At 55.6% G+C, this 21337-nt stretch overlaps 1 protein-coding gene and 1 long non-coding RNA gene across 2 annotated transcripts; one reads left to right on the plus strand and one right to left on the minus strand.

Moving 5' to 3' along the window:
- Window positions 1–657: 657 nt before the first annotated feature.
- Window positions 658–2730, minus strand: LOC115838397. The gene is made up of 2 exons (XR_004033408.1): window positions 2149–2730; window positions 658–827 (listed from the first exon to the last, which is right to left on the minus strand). It is a non-coding gene; the product is annotated as an uncharacterized LOC115838397 (long non-coding RNA).
- Window positions 2731–3166: 436 nt separating this feature from the next.
- On the plus strand, window positions 3167–20682 carry P4HB (prolyl 4-hydroxylase subunit beta). Its single transcript, XM_030828309.1, has 11 exons — window positions 3167–3539; window positions 4462–4668; window positions 7345–7478; window positions 7655–7792; window positions 16148–16252; window positions 16431–16556; window positions 17269–17469; window positions 17903–18023; window positions 18152–18333; window positions 18668–18754; window positions 19740–20682. The coding sequence occupies exons 1-11, from the start codon at window positions 3395–3397 to the stop codon at window positions 19818–19820; spliced, it is 1527 nt and encodes a 508-aa protein (XP_030684169.1). The 5' UTR covers window positions 3167–3394; the 3' UTR covers window positions 19821–20682.
- Window positions 20683–21337: the final 655 nt, after the last annotated feature.

Consider the following 21337-nt stretch of genomic DNA (forward strand, 5'->3'; position numbering starts at 1 on the left):
GTGGACAAAACACAAGCTCCAATATTTAGGCATCTGAACTCTGACCTCGTATCTAGATGTGGTACAAATGTGGGGTGGGGTTTTTTGTAAGATACAGGGTCTCTGTCACCCAGACAAGTACAGTGGTATGATCATGGCTCACTGCAGCCTCGACCTCCTGGGCCCAAGCTATTCTCCTGCCTCACCCTCCAAAGTAGCTGAGATTATAGGCATGCAACACCATGCCCAGCTTGTCTCAGGCCCCAAATTGTGGTCTGTACAACAGTTCATGGCAACCACAAAAACGTTGGAAGACAGTGCAGCGACCTGAAGCAATTTCCATCGTCCAGAGAGCAGAAGGGACAATGCCTGCAACCAAAATGATTTATGAAGAGATGGTGTTTCCTGAGTGGGCTCCAGGCCAGTGCTCAGGGAGGCACATAATCATATTCCTTCCAGGCCGGAAAAGTCACCCAGAGGAAGCAGACAGTTCTCCCAGCAGGTACAACTTATGCTGCTGACTGACCTTTGCTCCGCTGGCACTGGGGGAAGGGGCACAGGGGACCCAGTCTTGACCACAAAGAACTCGTATTCTAGTGGAGGGAGTTCCCTGTGGGAAGGAGAAGCATGTTCTCAGGAACAACTGATCAACAAACAGAAACTCTCAAAGTACAAAAGCAACTTGCTCTACGTTTTGCCATTTCAAAAGTCAGGATGCTATTGCAGTCAACGTGTATACATTTAACGTGGGAGTACCTCCGTTTTGCCTGACAAGTTTCAACTTTAAAATCAGTGGTGGTGCCGATTCCCAGCGGAGGAAAGTGAGGAGGAACGGAGAGGGCAGGCACCTGGGGAAAAGAAGAGCAGCACATGCCAGGCAGTGAGGGAGAGGGAAGGCTGCCAGTGTCCAACAGTAACAAAATGCAGACAATCTATGTAATTTTAAAGTTTCTAAAAGCCACGTTAAAAGATAAAAGAGAGGCCGGGCGCCGTGGCTCACGCCTGTAATCCCAGCACTTTGGGAGGCCGAGGCGGGCGGATCACGAGGTCAGGAGATCGAGACCATCCTGGCTAACACAGTGAAACCCTGTCTCTATTAAAAATACAAAAAATTAGCCGGGCGAGGTGGCAGGCGCCTGTAGTCCCAGCTACGCGGGAGGCTGAGGCAGGAGAATGGCGTGAACCCCAGGGGGCGGAGCCTGCAGTGAGCCGAGATCGCGCCACTGCACCCCAGCCTGGGTGAAAGAGCGAGACTCCTTCTCAAAAAAAAAAAAGATAAAAGAGGAGGCCTGGTGCGGTGGCTCACGCCTGTAATGTCAACACTTTAGAAGGCCAAGGCAGGTGGATCACCTGACATCAGGAGTTCGAGACCAGCCTGGCCAACATGGTAAAACCCTGTCTCTACTAAAAATACAAAAATTAGATAGGGTGTCGATCTGTCGCCCAGGCTGGAGTGCAGTGGTGGGATCATGGCTCACCGCAGCCTCAGCCTCCTGGGCTCAAGGGATTCTCCCACCTCCGCCTCCCAAGTAGCTGGGACCACAGGTGCACACCACCGCGCCTGGCTAATTTTTTTATTTTTTGTAGAGACGGGGGTCTCACTATGCTGCTCAGGCTGGTCTCGAACTCCTGGGCTGAAGGGATCCTCCTGCCTCGGTCTCCAAAAGTGGTGGGATTACAGGAGTGAGCCACACAGCACCTGGCCTCAATATTATTATGTAATCCAACGTATGCATACAGAGTATTTCAACATGTAGTAGTCAATGTAGAGCTATTAACGAAATACCGTACCTTCTGTCCCCCAGCCCCTACACGCACAGTCTTTTTTTTTTTTTTTTTTTTTTTGAGACAGAGTCTCGCTCTGTTGCCCAAGCTGGAGTGCAATGGCACTATCTCGGCTCACTGCAACCTCTGCCTCCTGGGTTCAAGCGATTCTCTTGCCTCAGCCTCCCGAGTAGCTGGGATTACAGGCACGCGCCACCAGGCCTGGCTAATTCTTGTATTTTTAGTAGAGACTGGGTTTCACCATGTTGATCAGGCTGGTCTCCAACTCCTGACCTCGTGATCCGCCCGCCTCGGCCTTCCAAAGTGCTGGGATTACAGGCGTGAGCCACCGCACCCGGCCCCGCACACTCAGTGTTAGAAGTTTAATGTGCATTGCGCACTCACAGCCCGTCTCGGGTGGACTGGCCACATTTCAAGTGCTCAGGAGCCTCGGTGGCGGGTCGAGTCGGGAGGTAAACCCAGCTGCTGCCTTCGGAGTGAAGCAGCGCCCAGCGCCCAGGGTATTTCCACAGCTGTGTAACGGCTGCGAGGTCTCCTAAGCCGACCATAGCATCTGAGAAGCACCAGAGTAGGGGCAGCGTCACAGGATTTGGCAACCCGTGGGAAAGGAGGGAAGAGATCGCACAGGGAAAAGGGCCGCTCCCTGAAGGCCTTAGCCGGGAGTACCTTTCCTGCGGCCGCTCCACGCATGGGCAGCGTCTTCCTGGGGCTTGGGAGCCGGCAGGTCCCAGGCGCCCAGTTCCCGCCCCTCCCGCCCGTCTCTCCAGCCCCATTCTCCTAACCCCCGCCCTGTGCTCTCATCCCCTCCGAGGGTTCCTCGCCCTGTGCGCACGATTCCCGTGCCCAGGCCCTGCCGCCATGCCTCGGTGGGTGTCTCGCGTGGCCTCGCGGAGCGCGTCGGACCGGGCCGGCTATCACACACCGAACCCACCGCCGCCCCCGGAGGGCCGACCCCACCTTCCAGGGCTGCCGCCGCACGCTTGACACGCGCGCCGGAAATTGCGTCACCCCAGCTTCCGGCCCGGGGTCCGGGGGGCGTGCCAGTTGGGTACGCGGTCCAGTCAGAATGCAACACGAGAGGTTTCGGAGGCGCAGCCGCAGCTCCGCCCCTAGACCGGGAACTCCGCCCCACTGCCACGTTCGACGAAGGAACGCGCAGAGTGCGCGCATCCCTTGGCCAATCAGGAGGCGCAGAGCCCGGGCTACCGAAAGTGGCAGCCATTTCAGACCCGTGGAAGATGTAGTCGAAAGCCACCAATTAGAAGCCAAGGCAGAAAAAGTTCTCGTCGGGAGCCAATGAGAGGCTAAGAAAGACAGCGAGCGCGAGGTCCTCGGCCAATCCCGGGCGAAGGCCAGGGAGCCCTCAGAAACGTTTCCGAATCCGGGGCCAGGCCTAGTGTGAGTGTCCAATCCGAGAGGGGCAAAGACGAGCCTCGAAGTCCGCCGGCCAATCGAAGGTAGGCCCCAGGGGCGCGTGCGCGCCGCGGCCAGCGCGCGCGGGCGGGGGGGGGGGGCAGGCGCGCCCCGGACCCAGGATTTATAAAGGCGAGGCCGGGACCAGCGCGCGTTCTCGTTGCCCCCGCTGTCCCGGCGGCGCCAACCGAAGCGCCCCTCCTGCTCCGTGTCCGGCATGCTGCGCCGTGCTCTGCTGTGCCTGGCCGTGGCCGCCCTGGTGTGCGCCGACGCCCCCGAGGAGGAGGACCACGTCCTGGTGCTGCGGAAAAGCAACTTCGCGGAGGCGCTGGCGGCCCACAAGTACCTGCTGGTGGAGTTCTGTGAGCGCCGGGCCTGGCGGGCGGGCGGGGCTCGGGGCCGCTGGGCCAGGCTCTTGGGATGCAGGCACGGCCCGGCAGCCCCCGGGGCCGGGACCCCCGGCGCGCCCGGGACTGAAGGGCTCCCTTCCTGCCCGCCCTGGGGGCCATGTCCGGGGCTCCTTGGGGGTGAGAGCCAGGCTGGGAGCCGGGGGGCCGTCCCGGTGCCCGCCCTGCGCACGGCAGGATCTTCCTGTTAGTGCAAGAAGAACAGGATCGACCTGTGTGAGCAAACAGAGCAAGCCAGTGTCCAGCCTTGCCGAGTCCTCCCCGGGGGCCGACCCGGAAGGCGCCCCGCTCCTGCCCATCCCACCTTCAGCTTGCCACAGCAGTCCTTCCGATGGTGTCTCAGACGAGAATCCCAAGCCTTCCTCATGTCCATAAGGATTTGAGCTCTGTCCCTGGGGTGGGAATCTTGTGCCCGACACAGTTGCTAACTCTGTTGACAGATCGTCTTATTCCCTCACCCTAAGCAACTCGGGGCCTGTGTGCACGGATGTGCATCTCATACTCACAGCTAGTGCTGGTACAGGCCGCCACGTCCACTTCTTCACTTTTGTCTGTAGTCTTAAAGGGAAATTCTAGGGAGACCCTTGCCTTAGTTGCCTGCAGGTAATAAAAAGTCAGCAGCCATTGAAAGGTTTGTCTTGCTGTGCTGATGGTGACCTAGCAGAGTGGGGGCTGGTGTTGGTTGGTGGTAGTTTGTCGTTCACGGCCTCTGTCCTGATACTGCCCAAGAACACCAGGCTATCAGCTCAGCCTTGTGCGTTAGGAGGGGTTATCTTGGTGAGTAGATAAGGTTTTTATGAAAGGAAATGCCAGAGGAAAAAGGGAAGCACTGCCGAGGGATCAAGGCTGCTTTCTAGCATCTCATTTCCGCTTCCAGATGCCCCTTGGTGTGGCCACTGCAAGGCTCTGGCCCCTGAGTATGCCAAAGCCGCTGGGAAGCTGAAGGCAGAAGGTTCCGAGATCAGGTTGGCCAAGGTGGACGCCACGGAGGAGTCTGACCTGGCCCAGCAATACGGCGTGCGCGGCTATCCCACCATCAAGTTCTTCAAGAATGGAGATACGGCTTCCCCAAAGGAATATACAGGTGTGGCTGTCGCACTGCCCTTGAACTGTCTTTAGAGAGGGACTGGCCTGCCGACTTGGAAGGGCGTGGGCAGCTGTCTGAGCGGTGGGGAGGCCGGGTTCCAGAGGCTTGGAGGGATCCCGTTCCTCAGGCCGGGTTGTCTGTCCACTTGTGCCCTGAGGGTCCTGTGAGGAAAGTTTTCATCCTGGAAGAACCTTCGAATGGAGAACCTGTCTTGTCTGGTGCCATCCTGGGGGTGGCTGGCTGAGGTCTGTTTGGAGACTGACCATCGAGGAGAGGGAGACTGGTGCCTTTCTGGCCACATGGGCTGTTTGTGCTGCCCCTGTTCCTAGGAGCAGCAGCATAGCTATAGCTCTCGGGGTGACACCTGCTAGCTATTGTTTGTAGCATGCCAGCTGCCACGTCACGTGCTTGCGTGATTTCTCCTTGCATCCTCTCTGTGAGGCAGGCTTTTCCCAGACAAAGGGCTGAGGCTTGGAGCAGCTGAGTAACGGCATCGCGCCTGTCGGTAGCAGACCTCGAATCCAAGCCCACCCCACTCCGTCTGTAGCACAGGCCCTCAGCTGCTCGTCTGCCTCTGAAGCTGCCTTAGTGGAGGCCGAGCCCCTGTGTAGCCAAATCAGTGACTGTGGCAAAAGAAAACTCGTTTATAAAACCAATTCTGTGGCATGTCACATGCACATGATGGGTAGCCCAAAAGCAGCTCATTCCAGTGTTAGCAGGGTTGTCCCCTTAAGCAGGTGTGCCCTGTCCTGTTCTAGTGGCAGCAACTCTGTGGTTGCTTCTCACTTGACTGTTTTGATGTTTCCTTTGTTTTTTTTTTTTTTGAGACAGTCTCGCTCTGTCCCAGGCTGGAGTGCGGTGGTGCGATCTCTGCTCACTGCAACCTCCGCCTCCCGGGTACAAGTGATTCTCTGCCTCAGCCTCCTGAGTAGCTGGGGCTACAGGTGTGCACCACCATGCCTGGCTAATTTTTGTATTTTTAGTAGAGACGGGGTTTCACCATGTTGGGCAGGATGGTCTCGATCTCTTGACCTCGTGATCCACCCGCCTTGGCCTCCCAGAGTGCTAGGATTACAGGTGTGATTGATGTTCTCGTTTTTTACTCATGTTCACTTTTGGAACGGGAAGTGCTCTGTCAAAAGTCAACCGTGGTTCTGTCACTAACACTCAGGTTTGCAGATGAGATGAGCACTCCTAAATCCACTTGTCACTGGTGACCGTCTCGTTAGCACTGGCAGAATCCTTCTACATCTGAGTGGGGTTTTCCCCATTCGGACCAGGGAGTCAAGTTCTAGGAGGGAAAGGGTCATCATTCCTTAGCCTCAGTCTCCCAGGAGGAGTAGGTTTCTTCCTTGTCAGGTGACTGCCTTTGGTGGCATAAAAGTGTGTCATCTTCTTCCTGGTCTGGGAGGCATGTAGGGTGGGCCATTGGCGAGAACTCCTGAAATGCCTGGGATAAGTTAGGAGGCGGGAGTTAGGTGGGCTAGGTGTCAGCCTGTTCCCATAGGTAGAAAAACTGGCACTGAGTTTTGAGTTACTGTCCACCTCTCTAAGATGAGGCCTGCTGTCAGAGTCCTGGGTGAGACCATGTGTGTTTGATGGATGTACATGTCAAAGAAAATTTAGAAAACGCAGAGGACAGGCTGGGCGCGGTGGCTTATGCCTGTAATCCCAGCACTTTGGGAGGCTGAGACGGGTGGATCACCTGAGGTCAGGAGTTCGAGACCAGCCTGGCCAATATGGTGAAACCCCATCTCTACTAAAAATATAAAAATTAGCCGGGCATGGTGGCGGGCACCTATAATCCCAGCTACTCGGGAGGGTAAGGCAGGAGAATTGCTTGAACCCGGGAGGTGGAGGTTGTAGTGAGCCGAGATCACACTATTGCACTCCAGCCTGAGCAACAAGAGCGAAACTCCGTCTCAAAAAAAAAAAAAAAAGTTGGGTGTAGTGGCACATGTCTGTGGTCCCAGCTACTTGGGAGCCTGAGGTAGGAGGATTGCTTGAGCCCAGAAGTTCGAGGTTGCAGTGAGCCATGATCATGCCACTGCACTCTAACCTGGGTGACAGAGCAAGACCCTATCTTCCAAAAAAAAAAGGCTGGGATTGGTGGCTCATGCCTGTAATCCCAGCACTTTGCGAAGTCGTGGTGGGCAAACTGCTTGAGCACAGGAGTTAAAGACCAGCCTGGGTGACATGGCAAAACCCCGTCTCTACAATAAATACAAAAATGAGCTGGGTGTGGTAGCATGCACCTGTACCCCAGATACTCGTGAGGCTGAGGTTGGGAAGATTGCTTGAGCCCAGTGGGTGGAGGGTGCAGTGAGCCAAGATCCTGCCACTACCCTCCAGCTGGGTAACAGAGTGAGCCCCTGTGTCAAAAGAAAATGCAGAGAGATCAGAGAAAAAAAATGGGTTTGTGATCTTGTTATTCAGAGACAGAATCACCCTCTTCCCTCTCCACTCCCCATAAACACAACCACAGTCTCATGTACACAGGGGTTGAGGAGGCGGGCAGACGGCACCAGACCTCTTCCATGGTGGGAGAGCATCTTGCTTAGGTTGATTCAGGTGTCCTGAGCCTGGCTGGCAGAGAGCAGAGACAGGAACAGGCCCGGCAGGGCAAGCGGCACTCCCTGTTTGAGAGTGGAACCTACATTTGTTTGGGGTTAGCTGGCAGAGAGGCCGATGACATCGTGAACTGGCTGAAGAAGCGCACGGGCCCGGCTGCCACCACCCTGCCTGACGGCGCAGCTGCAGAGTCCTTGGTGGAGTCCAGCGAGGTGGCTGTCATCGGCTTCTTCAAGGTAGAGACCAGAGCATTATTCCAGTCTTCCTTCCTTCTGTCATCCATTGAGGAGGGGTCCACAGCCTGCGGCTGGCAGTTCTGCACGTGTCCCCCCTGGCCTGGGCACTACAGGGTCTGCCTTACTGCTTGGTGCTGTGGGATCGTGACTACATCTGCTTCTCCCTCCTCATTCAGGACATGGAGTCGGACTCTGCCAAGCAGTTCTTGCAGGCAGCAGAAGCCATCGATGACATACCATTTGGGATCACTTCCAACAGTGACGTGTTCTCGAAATACCAGCTCGACAAAGATGGGGTTGTCCTCTTTAAGAAGGTGAGTGGCCCCAGGCAGCTCTGCCCAGGTTAGTTCCGGGGTTGGTCTGCAGAGGGTGGCGTTGCTCTCCTTATCGTTAAGGGAACCTTGCTCCTGGCACCTTTGGCCCAATAGGTATGTTCTGCAGCTTTGCCAAGTTGGGGTGTAGGAGGCACTGATGCCTGTGGCCTTCACATTCAGCTGTGGGCCCTCTGGCCACTCTCCTGCCACAGCCACCTCAGAAGAGCTGCCTTTGAGTGTTAGCTTTTGTTTTTTTTTCCAATTATGATAAAACATGTAACAACATTTGCCCCCCCCCCCCTTTTTTTTTTTTTTTGGAGACGGAGTCTTGCTCTGTCACCAGGCTGAAGTGGAGTAGCACGATCTCGGCTCACTGCACCCTCTGCCTCCTGGGTTGAAGTGATTCTCCTGCCTCAGCCTCCCAAGTAGCTGGGACTACAGGCGTGCACCACCATGCCCAGCTAATTTTTGTTTTAGTAGAGATGGGGTTTCACCATGTTGGCCAGGATGGTCTCAATCTCTTGACCTTGTGATCCACCCACCTCAGCCTCCCAAAGTGCTGGGATTACAGATGTGAGCCACCACGCCTGGCCCCATTTTTTTTTTTGAGATGGGGTTTCTCACTCTGCCTCCCAGGCTGGAGTGCAGTGGTGCATTCTCAGCTCACGGCAACTTCTGCTTCTCAGGCTCAAGTGATCCTCTAACCTCAGCCTCCCGAGTAGCTGGAACTACAGGCATGTGCCACCACGCCTGGCTAAGTTTTTGTATTTTTTGGTAGACATGGGATTTTGCTGTGTTGTCCAGGCTGGTCTTGAACTGCTGAGCTCCAAGTGGTCTGCCTGCCTGAGCCTCCCAAAATGATGGGATTACAGGCGTGAGCCACCGCGCCCAGCCGTGCCTTAACTATTTTAAAGCATTAATTACATTCAGAGCGTCATGCAGCATCCCTCCTATTTCCAGAACCTTTTCCTCACCCAGAGGTCTGGAGTATTGGCTCTCTGGGCATGTTCCCACCCAACTGGCACCCATACTTCGTGTGCCCCTCGGCCCCAAGGGCATTATGACTCCTAAAGATCCACTTTGAAAACTGCCGTCCTGATCCCACTGTCCTTCTCCTGGGGAAGGGCTCCTGGACAGTGTGGCCTCTTAGCCGCCTCTCCCCGTTACCAGGACACAGCAGGGTCCTTGTTTGCACAGCATCATGATGGGGCCTGTGGGTTTCTATTGTCTCTTTTCTCGGTCACCAGGCAGGTGGGGCTGGGGCCACACACTTGTGCTCTAGGGACAGCTGAACCTGGATGTGGGTGATCGTGGGTTTGTGCCGCTTAGAGCCAGGGTAGTGTGGATAGGAGAGAAAGTCTCGGGAGAGGAGGGACCTGGGGAGTGAGGGGCAGGAGGGCGGCCGGGGGCAGTCGGACCTTCAGCTCCTGTCCTGTGTCATTTCCAGAAGGGAGAAGAAGAACCTTTTAGACAGCAGCATCATAAGGCAAACGGTCAGAGGGGCAGCCTCTAGGATTGGGGCTGAGTGGTTTTGGACATGAGGAACCCATTCACTTTCTTTTTTTTCTTTTTCTTTTTTTGAAACAGAGTCTCTCTGTGTCGCCCAGGCTGGAGTGCAGTGGCGCGATCTCCGCTCACTGCAAGCTCAGTCTCCCGGGTTCATGCCATTCTCCTGCCTCAGCCTCCCAAGTAGCTGGGACTACAGGGCGCCCGCCACCACACCCAGCTAATTTTTTTGTATTTTTAGTAGAGACGGGGTTTCACCGTGTTAGCCAGGATGGTCTCGATCTCCTGACTTCGTGATCCGCCTGCCTTGGCCTCCCAAAGTGCTGGGATTACAGGTGTGAGCCACCGACCCATTCACTTTCTGTAGTAAGCACTGAGCATCCAGCACTCCCTGGGACCAGGCAGGAGGGAGGGTAGAGCCAGCTTCCTGGAGCGCGGTGGTGCGGGTGGGTCAGGATGGCATGCTTCCATGTTCTTGTTCTTGTCATTTAGCTGTTTTTGCAGCCACTTCCTCAAGATAATTCAAGACAGTAGATGCTCTTTGCCAGGAGACATTCTCTTGATGTTCCCTGAAGGGAAGAGAGTTGCTAAATTAGTCAATTGCCATTGCAAGGTGCCCAGAAAATTAAACATCTGACTAGAAAAAGCCAGTGAAGTGTTGGATAAAGTTGAGGGAACCAAAGGTCTTTTTAGAGCTTTTATTAAAGAAAAAGTTCCAAGTCTTGTTCTGAAACTTGGGTTCTGGGGGAGACTTTCTCCAGGGCCCACGAAACTTGCGAACCCTGTTTCGTCACACAGCCCACAGCTCCTTCAGTGCCCTGGATGTCTGCAGTGGCCGCTGTGACTCTGGACAGTTTGGTGATTGTGTGTCTGCGAAGGCTGGGAGGGTGGTTTCGTTGCTCTTGCCTGCCAAGGTTCACACGTGGCCATCCATGTGGGCTCCCCACAGGTTGCCGTTCTGCCTCCATTCTCTGGAGTCCACTAGAGCTGGGTACAGACAACCCCACTTGGGTTTGATGCCAGTTGATGGGTGGCGCTTTCTTGCCCACCGAAGGTGGCCTAGGTGTCTGTGATGGTGAACATGGTCGTTGCAGGCAGCTCCAGGCAGAAGCCCGGCCCCCTGTCTGGTGCACGCGGTAGGGGCTGCCCTGGAAGTCAGAGCTCACCCCACAGCTGAGAGGATGAGTCCAACTTGTTCCTTTTCCGCCAGGCTGTTAACCCCCATCCCTCAAAGTGAGTGAGGCCTTCTCATGTGTGCAGTGGCTACAGTGGGCAGCCTGGCTGAGTAGGGTGCTCCTGTGTGGCCTGCTCTTCCCTTCCTTCCCTAGCAGGCACTGCAACCCAGGAAAGCCTCTGCGGGGGCTGCTGGTCACTGGCACCGTGGGTGTGAGAGCTTCTGATATTTCATTTTTTCTTCACCAGCCGGCAGCACTGGGCCTGTTACTGTTGTTGTTTGAGAAAGGGTCTCGCTCTGTTACCAGGCTGGAGTGCGGTGGCACAATCACAGTTCACTGCCGCTTCGACCTCCTGGGCTCAAGTAGTCCTCCCACCTCAGCCTCCTGAGTAGCTGGGACCACAGGTGTGCGCCACCGCACCTGGCTATTTTTTAATACTTTTGTAGAAATGGGGTTTCACCGTGTTGCCCAGGCTGGTCTCGAACTTCTGAGCTCAAGCAATCCTCCTGCCTCGGCCTGCAAAAACATTGGGGTTACAGGCGTGAGCCATATCACCCGGCCTGCATTGGGCCTTTCTATGCTATGGGTCACTGTGGCCTGGCAGGGCTGGCCTCCTGCCGCTGTGCCCTGCTAAGTGGACCAGTTTCCCTTCCCACAGTAGACCGTGATTGAGTGTGGTGTGGCATCTCTGCTGAAACGATGGCAGCCCTGGGACAGCTGCGGCAGCGTCTCCTCCTGGCGTCTTGGCATGAGATGGTGTAGGCAGCGTCTGACACTCTGGAGGGAGCTGGAGACATTGTTTCGCAGGGGTGGGGGGATTTTCTGTTTGCCTGCAGTTGCGGCCTAGCGTTACTCCTGGGCACAGTGCGAGACCACCAGTGCCATTGGGAGCCCGGCTGTGATCAGCAGCTCATGTTCCAAAGGATTGCCTCCAAGGGCCTCCTGACCTTGGCTTTTCTGCCTCTTCTTATCCACCTTTGCCCCTCTGGGGAAGAGGTAGCAGGCTTAGAAGCCTCTGCCCCTCGGGCTCGGGAAGGGTGGTTGGTGCTTGTGTCCTGATTTAGCATCAGCTCTTTGCCAGTGAGGCCAGGTCAGGGTGGCCCAGGCACAGCATGCACAAGAGCAGGAAGTGGCACCTGGTCTCCAAGTTACTCTGAGGACGCATACATGGAAATGGCCAGAGAGAAAGGATGCGTGATTTATTTCCCCAAGTCTCATTTAAGAAGTTTGAGGGGGCCGGGCGCGGTGGCTCACGCCTGTAATCCCAGCACTTTGGGAGGCTGAGGTTGGTGGGTCACGAGGTTAGGAGATTGAGACCATCCTGGCTAACACGGTGAAATCCCATCTCTACTAAAAATACAAAAAATTAGCTGGGTGTGGTGGCGGGCACCTGTAGTCCCAGCTACTCAGGAGGCTGAGGCAGGAGAATGGCGTGAACTCAGGAGGCGGAGGTTGCAGTGAGCTGAGATTGCGCCACTGCACTCCAGCGTAGGCGACAGAGCAAGACTGTGTCTCAAAAAAAAAAAAAAAAAAAAAAAAAGGGGGCCGGGCGCGGTGGCTCAAGCCTGTAATCCTAGCACTTTGGGAGGCTGAGGTGGGCGGATCACAAAGTCAGGAGTTCGAGACCATCCTGGCCAACATCGTGAAACCCTGTCTCTACTAAAAATACAAAAAAATTAGCAGGGCATGGTGGCAGGCGCCTGTAGTCCCAGCTACTCGGGAGGCTGAGGCAGGAGAATGGCGTAACCAGGGAGGAAGAGCTTGCAGTGAGCCGAGATGGTGCCACTGCACTCCAGCCTGGGGGACAGAGCCAGACTCTGTCTCAAAAAAAAAAAAAAAAAAAAAGGTTTGAGGGGACCAGGCTCGGTGGCTCACACCTGTGATCCCAGCACTCGGGGAGGCTGAGGCAAGAGGATTGCTTGAGGCCAGGAGTCTGAGACCAGCCTGGGCAACATAGTAAGACCGTCTCTACAAAAAATAAAAATAAAATAAAATTTTTTTGGCTGGATGCGGATTGCTCACGCCTGTAATCTCAGCACTTTGGGAGGCCAAGGCGGGCAGATCACCTGAGGTCAGGAGCTTGAGAACAGCCTGACCAACGTGGAGAAACCCCATCTCTAATAAAAACACAAAATTTGCCAGGCGTGTTGGTTCATGCCTGTAATCCCAGCTACCTGCGAGGCTGAGGCAGGAGAATTACTTGAACCCGGGAGGCGGAGGTTGCAATGAGGCAAGATCGAGATTGTGCCATTGCACTCTAGCCAAGGAAACAAGAGCAAAACTCAGTCTCAAAATAAATAAAATAAAATAAATAAATAAATTTAAAAAAAAAAATAGTTCGGGCCAGGTGCAGTGGCTCACGCCTGTAATTCCAGCACTTTGGGAGGCCGAGGCAGGCCGATCACCTGAGGTCGGGAGTTCAAGACCAGCCTGACCAACATGGAGAAACCCCATCTCTACTAAAAATACAAAATTAGCCAAGCATGGTGGCGCATCCCTGTAATCCCAGCTACTTGGGAGGCAGAGGCAGGAGAATCGCTTGAACCCGGGAGGCAGAGGTTGCAGTGAGCCGAGATCCTGCCACTGCACTCCAGCCTGGGCAACTAGAGTGAAACTCAAAAAAAAAAATAAAATGGTTCGGGCCGGGCTCAGTGGCTCACATCTATAATCCCAGCACTTTAGGAGGCCGAGGCAAGTGGATCACCTGGGGTCAGGAGTTCAAGACCAGCCTGGCCAACATGGTAAAACCCTGTCTCTACTAAAAATACAAAAATTAGCCAGGCGTGCTGGCGCATGCCTGTAATTCCAGCTACTCAGGAGGCTGAGGCAGGAGAATCGCTGGAACTCGGGAGGTGGAAGTTGCAGTGAGCCGAGATCACGCCATTGCACTCCAGCCTGGGTGACAATAGCAAAAGTCCCATCTCAAAAAATAATAAAATAAATTTTAAAAATAGAAAGTAGTTCAGGGGGAATGATGGAAGGCTCACCCGAAATTCTCACTTGAAGAGCCTCAGCATAGGGGCGCCTCTCTGAGCCTGAGCCGAGGCCGCATCCTCAGCTGCAGGCTGACCCCTCGTGGTTGGGCCGCCACATCCTCTCCATCTTGTGGCCTTAGGACTCCCTGAAGCTGCCGTGCATTATTAGGGGTCCCAGAGCCTTACGGGCACGTGGATTGCACCTTTCAGGATCTGTTGCATTAGAAATTAGAACTAAGAATGTAAAAAATGGTTTTTTTTCTCTTTATTTTTATTGTTTATTTTTTGAGATGGAGTCACGCTCTGTCGCCAGGCTTGAATGCAGTGGCACGATCTTGGCTCACTGCAACCTCCGCCTCCTGGGTTCAAGCAATTCTCCTGCCTCAGCCTCCCAAGTAGCTGGGATTACAGGCACCCGCCACCACGCCCAGCTAATTTTTGTATTTCTAGTAAAGATGAAGTTTTACCATGTTGGACTAGGCTGCTCTGAAACTCCTGGCTTCAGGTGATCCGCCCGCCTCAGCCTCCCAAAGTACTAGGATTACAGGCGTGAGCCACCATGCCTGGCCTGTTTCACTCTTATCACCCAGGCTGGAGTGCAGTGGTGCGATCTCACTGCAATGTCTACCTCCCAGACTCAAGCAATCCTCCTGCCTCAGCCTCCTGAGTAGCTGGGATTACAGGCAGGTGCCACAACACCCAACTGATTTTTATTTTTATTTTATTTTTTTTATTTTTTTTTTTTTTGAGATGGAGTCTTGCTCTGTCGCCAGGCTGGAGTGCAGTGGCTATCTTGGCTCACTGCAATCTCCGCCTCCCGGTTCACGCCATTCTCCTGCCTCAGCCTCCCGTAGCTGGACTACAGGCCTGCCACCGCCCGGCTACTTTTTGTATTTTAGTAGAGCGGGTTCACCGTGTACCAGGATGGTCTCGATCTCCTGACCTCGTCCCCCCCTCGCCCCCAAGTGCTGGATTATAGGCGTGAGCCACCGCCCCCGGCCTGATTTTTATATATATATTTTTTTGAGACAGTCTGGCTCTGTTGCCCAGGCTGGAGTGCAGTGGCACGATCTTGGCTCACTGCAACCTCCACCTCCTGGGTTCAAGTGATTCTCCTGCCTCAGTCTCCCGAGCAGCTGGGATTACAGGTGCGCACCACCACACCCAGCTAATTTTTTGTATTTTTGGTAGAGTCGAGGTTTCACCATGTTGGCCAGGCTAGTCTCGAACTCGTGAGCTCAAGTGATCCACCTGCCTCAGCCTCCCAAACTGCTAGGATTACAGGTGTGAGCCACTGCACCTGGCCTCTTTTTGAGACAGAGTTTCGCTCTTGTTGCCCAGACTGGAGTGCAATGGTGCAATCTTGGCTCACTGCAACCTCAGCCTCCCAAGTACCTGGGATTACAGGTGCCCGCCACCACGCCCAGCTTATTTTTGTATTTTTAGTAGAGATGGGGCTTTACCATGTTGGCCAGGCTGGTCTTGAACTCCTGGCCTCAAGCCATCCACCCATCTTGGCCTCCCAAAATGCTGGGCTTACAGGCCTGAGCCACTGTGGCCAAATTTACTTTAAAAGAATAACAATCCCATTACATGTTATCATAAATCACATCTTTATGGAAACTAGTTTTTCCCAGACAAAAACAATTTAGTGCTGAGTGGTGTTTTAGATTCCTCCAGCAGGATTCTCCTCTCCTGCCCTCCTGCTCTTGCGACACCATGCACCCAGCAGCCTCTGTGGCTCTGTGCCGCAGCACGTGAGAGGGAGAGTGAAAAGGCAGAGGCCAGAGAAGTGTGAGTGTGAAAATAGCTTTGACCAGCCGGGCGCGGTGGCTCACGCCTGTAATCCCAGCACTTTCGGAGGCCGAGGCGGGTGGATCACAAGGTCAGGAAATCGAGACCATCCTGGCTAACATGGTGAAACCCCATCTCTACTAAAAATACCAAAAATTAGCCAGTAGTGGCGGGCGCCTATAGTCCCAGCTACTTGGGAGGCTGAGGCAGGAGAATGGCTTGAATCCGGGAGGCGGAGCTTGCAGCGAGTGGAGATCATGCCACTGCACTCCAGCCTGGGCGACAGAGCAAGACTCCGTCACCAAAAGAAAGAAAAAAAAAAGAGATTGAGACCTTCGTGGCCAACATGGTAAAAAAAAAAAAAAAAAAAAAAAAAACCCATCTCGACTAAAAATACAAAAAAAAAAAAAATTAGCCAGGTGTGCTGGCGGGCGCCTGTAGTCCTAGCTACTCGGGAGGCTATGGCAGGAGAATCACTTGAACCCGGGAGGCGGAAGTTGCAGTGAGCCAAGATCGTGCCACTGCACTCCAGTCTGGGCAACAGAGAAATACTGTCTCAAAAATAAATTAAGAAAATAGCTTTGATCACATGGGTGCCCTGAAAAGGTTGGGGGCCCTGGGGATGGCCCACACTTCAAGGGTTGCTGGAAGACCACATGTGCCAGGCTTGAGTTGTGGATGTGAAACCAGCCGTTGAATTCACTGGCAGCCATAAGGCCGTGGCCGGAGCAGTCTGGCTGTCAAGGAACAGTCATGTCCTGTACCCATTGCTGGACCTGGGGCTCGAAACCCCACGGGAGGGCAGGGCTGCTGGCTGCTGTGACTTCCCACGTCCAGGGAGACATGGGCCCAGGGGCTGTGCTCCCAGCAGCAACGCTCAGTCAGGGCCCCCTTTCTGTCCACAGTTTGATGAAGGCCGGAACAACTTTGAAGGGGAAGTCACCAAGGAGAACCTGCTGGACTTTATCAAACACAACCAGCTGCCCCTTGTCATCGAGTTCACCGAGCAGGTGCGGCTCCCCTGCTGCCCTGCAGCCCCCAGGCTGGGGATGGGGAGGAGTGGGTTGGGGGTGGCATGAGGCTCCCGGTCACCACTGCTGTCCAGCGTCTGACATTGGAGGCCGTTGGGAGAACATTCTGTATTAATAGTGTGTGACTCAGACCCAGTAACTTAAGTTTATAACACAGACAGCCCCGAAGATTTTTGGAGGTGAAATCAAGACTCACATCCTGCTGTTCTTGCCCAAGAGTGTGTCTGACTATGACAGCAAACTGAGCAACTTCAAAACAGCAGCCGAGAGCTTCAAGGGCAAGGTGAGCTGCTCCTCTGGGTGGCTCGTGGGGTGGTGCCAGGGAACAGTACAACTCTTCCCGAGGTGACAGAAGTGTGGGTCCTTCTTGAGGCCGCCTCCTGGACCGGACCGGGCATATGATTCAGGACAGCCTGGATGTAGGCAAGGGGCCAGCCAGGCCAGACCTCTGCTCCTGGTCACCTGCTGGTCTGGTTGGGCAACCCCAGAGTCCAGGTTGGAGGAAAAAGGCACCAGGAGCACGGTCTGCTTCCAATCGAAGTCAGGGCTGGAGGCAGAGGCCAGCCGTCTCCCGCACCTTCCAATCGAAGTCAGGGCTGGAGGCAGAGGCCAGCCATCTCCCGCACCTTCCAATCGAAGTCAGGGCTGGAGGCAGAGGCCAGCCGTCTCCCGCACCTTCTGATGGAAGTCAGGGCTGGAGGTAGAGGCCAGCCGTCTCCCGCACCTTCTGATGGAAGTCAGGGCTGGAGGTAGAGGCCAGCCGTCTCCCACACCTTCCGATGGAAGTCAGGGCTGGAGGTAGAGGCCAGCCGTCTCCCGCACCTTCCGATGGAAGTCAGGGCTGGAGGCAGAGGCCAGCCGTCTCCCGCACCTTCCGAAGGAAGTCAGGGCTGGAGGCAGAGGCCAGCCGTCTCCCGCACCTTCCGATGGAAGTCAGGGCTGGAGGCAGAGGCCAGCCGTCTCCCGCACCTGTGCAACCTCCTTTTCTCCCCCAGATCCTGTTCATCTTCATCGACAGCGACCACACCGACAACCAGCGCATTCTCGAGTTCTTTGGCCTGAAGAAGGAAGAGTGCCCGGCCGTGCGCCTCATCACCCTGGAGGAGGAGATGACCAAGTATAAGCCCGAATCGGATGAGCTGACAGCAGAGAGGATCACAGAGTTCTGTCACCGCTTCCTGGAGGGCAAAATCAAGGTGTGGGTGCATCCCGGGCCAGGGCTGCCTCCCAGGTTGAGCCGCCACCTTGGGGTCTCTGGGCTCTCAGTGTCCTGGGCTTTGTCCTCAAAGTAAGATCTTCAGAGTAAGAGGACGGAGCCCAAGATGGCGTGAAGACCACCATTCTTGTCACACCCTTGGGGACCTGTAGGAGCCCTCTTGTTGACACGGCTGGCCCAGATGCTCCTCAGGGAAACCTGGCCGGCGAGGGTGCGGCCTGTGTGGGCTCATTGGGCCCAGCCCACTGGCCCAGCCTTCTCTTTCCAGATTCTTGGCACTGTCGGCATCTGCGGCTGCCATCCTGGTGTGCCCAGGGCAGCCGCTCACCTCAGCCCTAGGCAAGGTGAGGGTTGGGGAGCTCTGTGGTCCCCCAGGCGTCGCTGCCCCTCACTGTGCCCTGCCTGCCCTCCAGCCCCACCTGATGAGCCAGGAGCTGCCAGAGGACTGGGACAAGCAGCCTGTCAAGGTGCTTGTTGGGAAGAACTTTGAAGACGTGGCTTTTGATGAGAAAAAGAACGTCTTCGTGGAGTTCTGTAAGTGTTGCCCTTTCAGCTCCCCAGGTCCGTGCCACTAGGGCACACGCGAGGTGGGCAGACTCCCAGGGAAGCGTCTGCCAGTGGCTTTGTGTCCAGGACACACCCTAGAACTGCCTTCTTTTCAGATGCCCCGTGGTGTGGTCACTGCAAACAGTTGGCTCCCATTTGGGATAAACTGGGAGAGACGTACAAGGACCATGAGAACATCATCATCGCCAAGATGGACTCAACTGCCAACGAGGTGGAGGCCGTCAAAGTGCACAGCTTCCCCACACTCAAGTTCTTTCCTGCCAGTGCCGACAGGACGGTGCGCCTTCCCTCCAGACGGGGCTGGGGCGGGCTCTGGGAAGAGCAGTGGTCCCCACGCCAGCCTGGGTGCCTGTCTGGAAGGAGCCTGGGGCTAGTTGGGTGGAAGAAGAGCTGTGGGAGCTCCTTCAGAAGCACCCACCTTTTTATGTTTTTCGAGAGAGATGGGATCTCACTATATTGCCTAGGCTGTTTTTGAACTCCCAAAGTGCTGGATTTCAGGTGTGAGCCACCGGACCGGGTCTGCTCTGCCTTTCTCTAGAGAGGAGGAGCCAATGCCGGGAGATTGGCTGTGGGCCGAGACCAGCCCCTGCACTCATCCCTGTCTTCCACAGGTCATCGATTACAACGGGGAACGCACGCTGGATGGTTTTAAGAAGTTCCTGGAGAGCGGTGGCCAGGATGGGGCAGGGGATGATGACGTGAGTGGGGTCGCAGCCCTGGGCTGGTCTCTGGGATTCAGCCCCTTGACCCCATTGGACATGCCCACTTGGGCTTGGCTTGTGATGGGAATGGTGCTGTTGGAGGCACGTCTGCGTCCAGGGCTCTGGGGCCCCACATCTTTGCCCAGCAGGGCAAGGGATGTGCTCCCAGTGCTCTGCTGAAACAGCTCTCCCTGGCCAGCACTTCTTTAGGGGGCGAGGTTGAAGGCATCTTTAAAAACCAAATTTTGCTTAGAAAATCTTTTCAGACACATGGCACTGGTTTCTCACATGCCTCTAACTTGGACTCAAATCTCCATCCCCAGCCCACTGGCGGGGCCCGGGCACAAGGGAACAGACATGGGTCTGTCCTTGGGAGCTTAGTCCTGCCCATCAATGCGTGGCCAGCAGCAGTGGTGACTGCCGGGGAAGCAGGAAGGCTGGTGTTGGGAGGATGCGGCAGGGGCGGGGTGCTTGACCATGGTGAGGGAGATGAGGGCGGGGTCAGCCCAGGCTGGCAGGGCCTGCTGGGAGTGCTGGTGCACAGTGGGAGGTGGAAACACTCTGCCCAGGCTGGGGATGGAGGGCCAGCCCCTGGTGCTGCCTGTGGCCTGTCACTGGGCTGTTGTCCCTGCTGAGATGTGGACCCTTTGTAGACTCCATGGTGCCAAGCTGGGAGGCACACATACGCCTGCCATGCCCAGTGGAAGGGTCCAAGGCTGAGCTGGGCTTCCCAGGGTTCCTGACACAGTGGGGGCTCTGATTCATCCTGCTATAGGCAGAAATCCCCCCGGCGTCACTCTTCCTGGGAAGACCCCTGTGTATCTCATAAAGATCAGGGTTGGCTGCTCCAGTGGCCGGTGGCCATGTCCACCGTGGCTGGCTAGTTCCCGGTGTGAGCAGCGTGGGGTGCTGGGGGCCGGCAGCCTCAGCTGTTGCAGCTAAACTGCCCCCCCCCACCCCTGCCCCTTTTCCTGTATCCCAGGATCTCGAGGACCTGGAAGAAGCAGAGGAGCCAGACATGGAGGAAGATGATGATCAGAAAGCTGTGAAAGATGAACTGTAATACGGAAAGCCAGACCCGGGCGCTGCCGAGACCCCTCGGGGGCTGCACACCCAGCAGCAGCGCACGCTCCCAAAGCCTGTGGCCCTCGCTTGAAGGAGGGCGTCGCCGGAAACCCAGGGAACCTTTCTGAAGTGACACCTCACCCCCACACACCGTCCATTCACCCCCGTCTCTTCCTTCTGCTTTTCGGTTTTTGGAAAGGGATCCATCTCCAGGCAGCCTACCCTGGTGGGGCTTGTTTCTTGAAACCATGATGTACTTTTTCATACATGGGTCTGTCCAGAGTGCTAGAGTGTTCGGAGTCTCGCTGCCTCCCTCCTGCGGGAGGTTTCTGCTCTTTTTGAAAATTCCATTTGTGGGATTTTTAGACATTTTTCGACATCAGGGTATTTGTTCCACCTTGGCCAGGCCTCCTCGGAGAAGCTTGTCCCCCGTGTGGGAGGGACGGAGCCAGACTGGACACGGTCACTCAGCACCATGTGCAGTGTTGCCATGACTGATCATGGCTCTTGCATTTTTTGGGTAAATGGAGACTTCCAGATCCTGTCAGGGTGTCCCCCATGCCTGGAAGAGGGGCTGGTGGCTGCCAGCCCTGGGGCCCAGCACAGGCCTGGGCCTTCCCCTTCCCTCAAGCCAGGGCTCCTCATCCTGTCGTGGGCTCATTGTTTGTGACCACTGGCCTCTCTACAGCGCGGCCCGCGGCCCGTGGCCTGTTCGAGGCAGAACCAGGACCCTTGACTCCCGTGTGGGGAGGTGGCCAAGGATGCTGGAGCTGATTCGGACGTTGACAGTTCTTCAGGCATTTCTATTTCACAATCGAATTGAACACATTGGCCAAATAAAGTTGAAATTTTACCACCTGTCCTTGCCTCAGGTTTATGATCTCACCAAGCCCGGAGAGCTGGGCTGGAATGCTGACGCCAAGGCCATCTGCCAGACCTTCGTGGGGTCACTGGTGCTGAGAGGCCTCGCCCCTGGGGCGAGGTGCAGATGGGGAAACAGGCCCCAGTCTCCCCAGCAGAGCTGTGCAGGCTTGCGGTTCATGGGGAGGATGCCTTCCCTGCTTGCAGGCTGCTTCACCTGGACTCTGATGGGGCTTCTGTGATTCTGGACCCTGGATGTAGGCGTGGGTGGAGCCACCCAGCCCCATGTGATGCTCAGACTCCGGGTCATTCCCTCCCATCCCCGCCATGGAGTGACGAGAAATCAGGTGGACTCAGGCTTCAAGGATGGGTGAGAGGAACAGGGGGCCTTGTCTATCACTAACCCTTCACACGATAAAGGGCCGGGCTGGGCGCAGGGACGCGCACCTGGAATCCCAGTGCTGGGGCAACATGGGGAGACCCCATCTCTACAAAAAATTAGAAATTAGCTGGGCATGGTTTGCATCTACAGTCCCAGCTACTCAGGAGGCTGAGGCAGGAGAATCGCTTGATCCCAGGAGGTCAAGACTGCAGTGAGGAGAGATTGCACCACTGCACTCCAGCCTGGGTGACAGAGTGAGACCCTGTCTCTCA

This window comes from Nomascus leucogenys, chromosome 14 (assembly GCF_006542625.1).
Source record: "Nomascus leucogenys isolate Asia chromosome 14, Asia_NLE_v1, whole genome shotgun sequence".
Taxonomy (NCBI): domain Eukaryota; kingdom Metazoa; phylum Chordata; class Mammalia; order Primates; family Hylobatidae; genus Nomascus; species Nomascus leucogenys.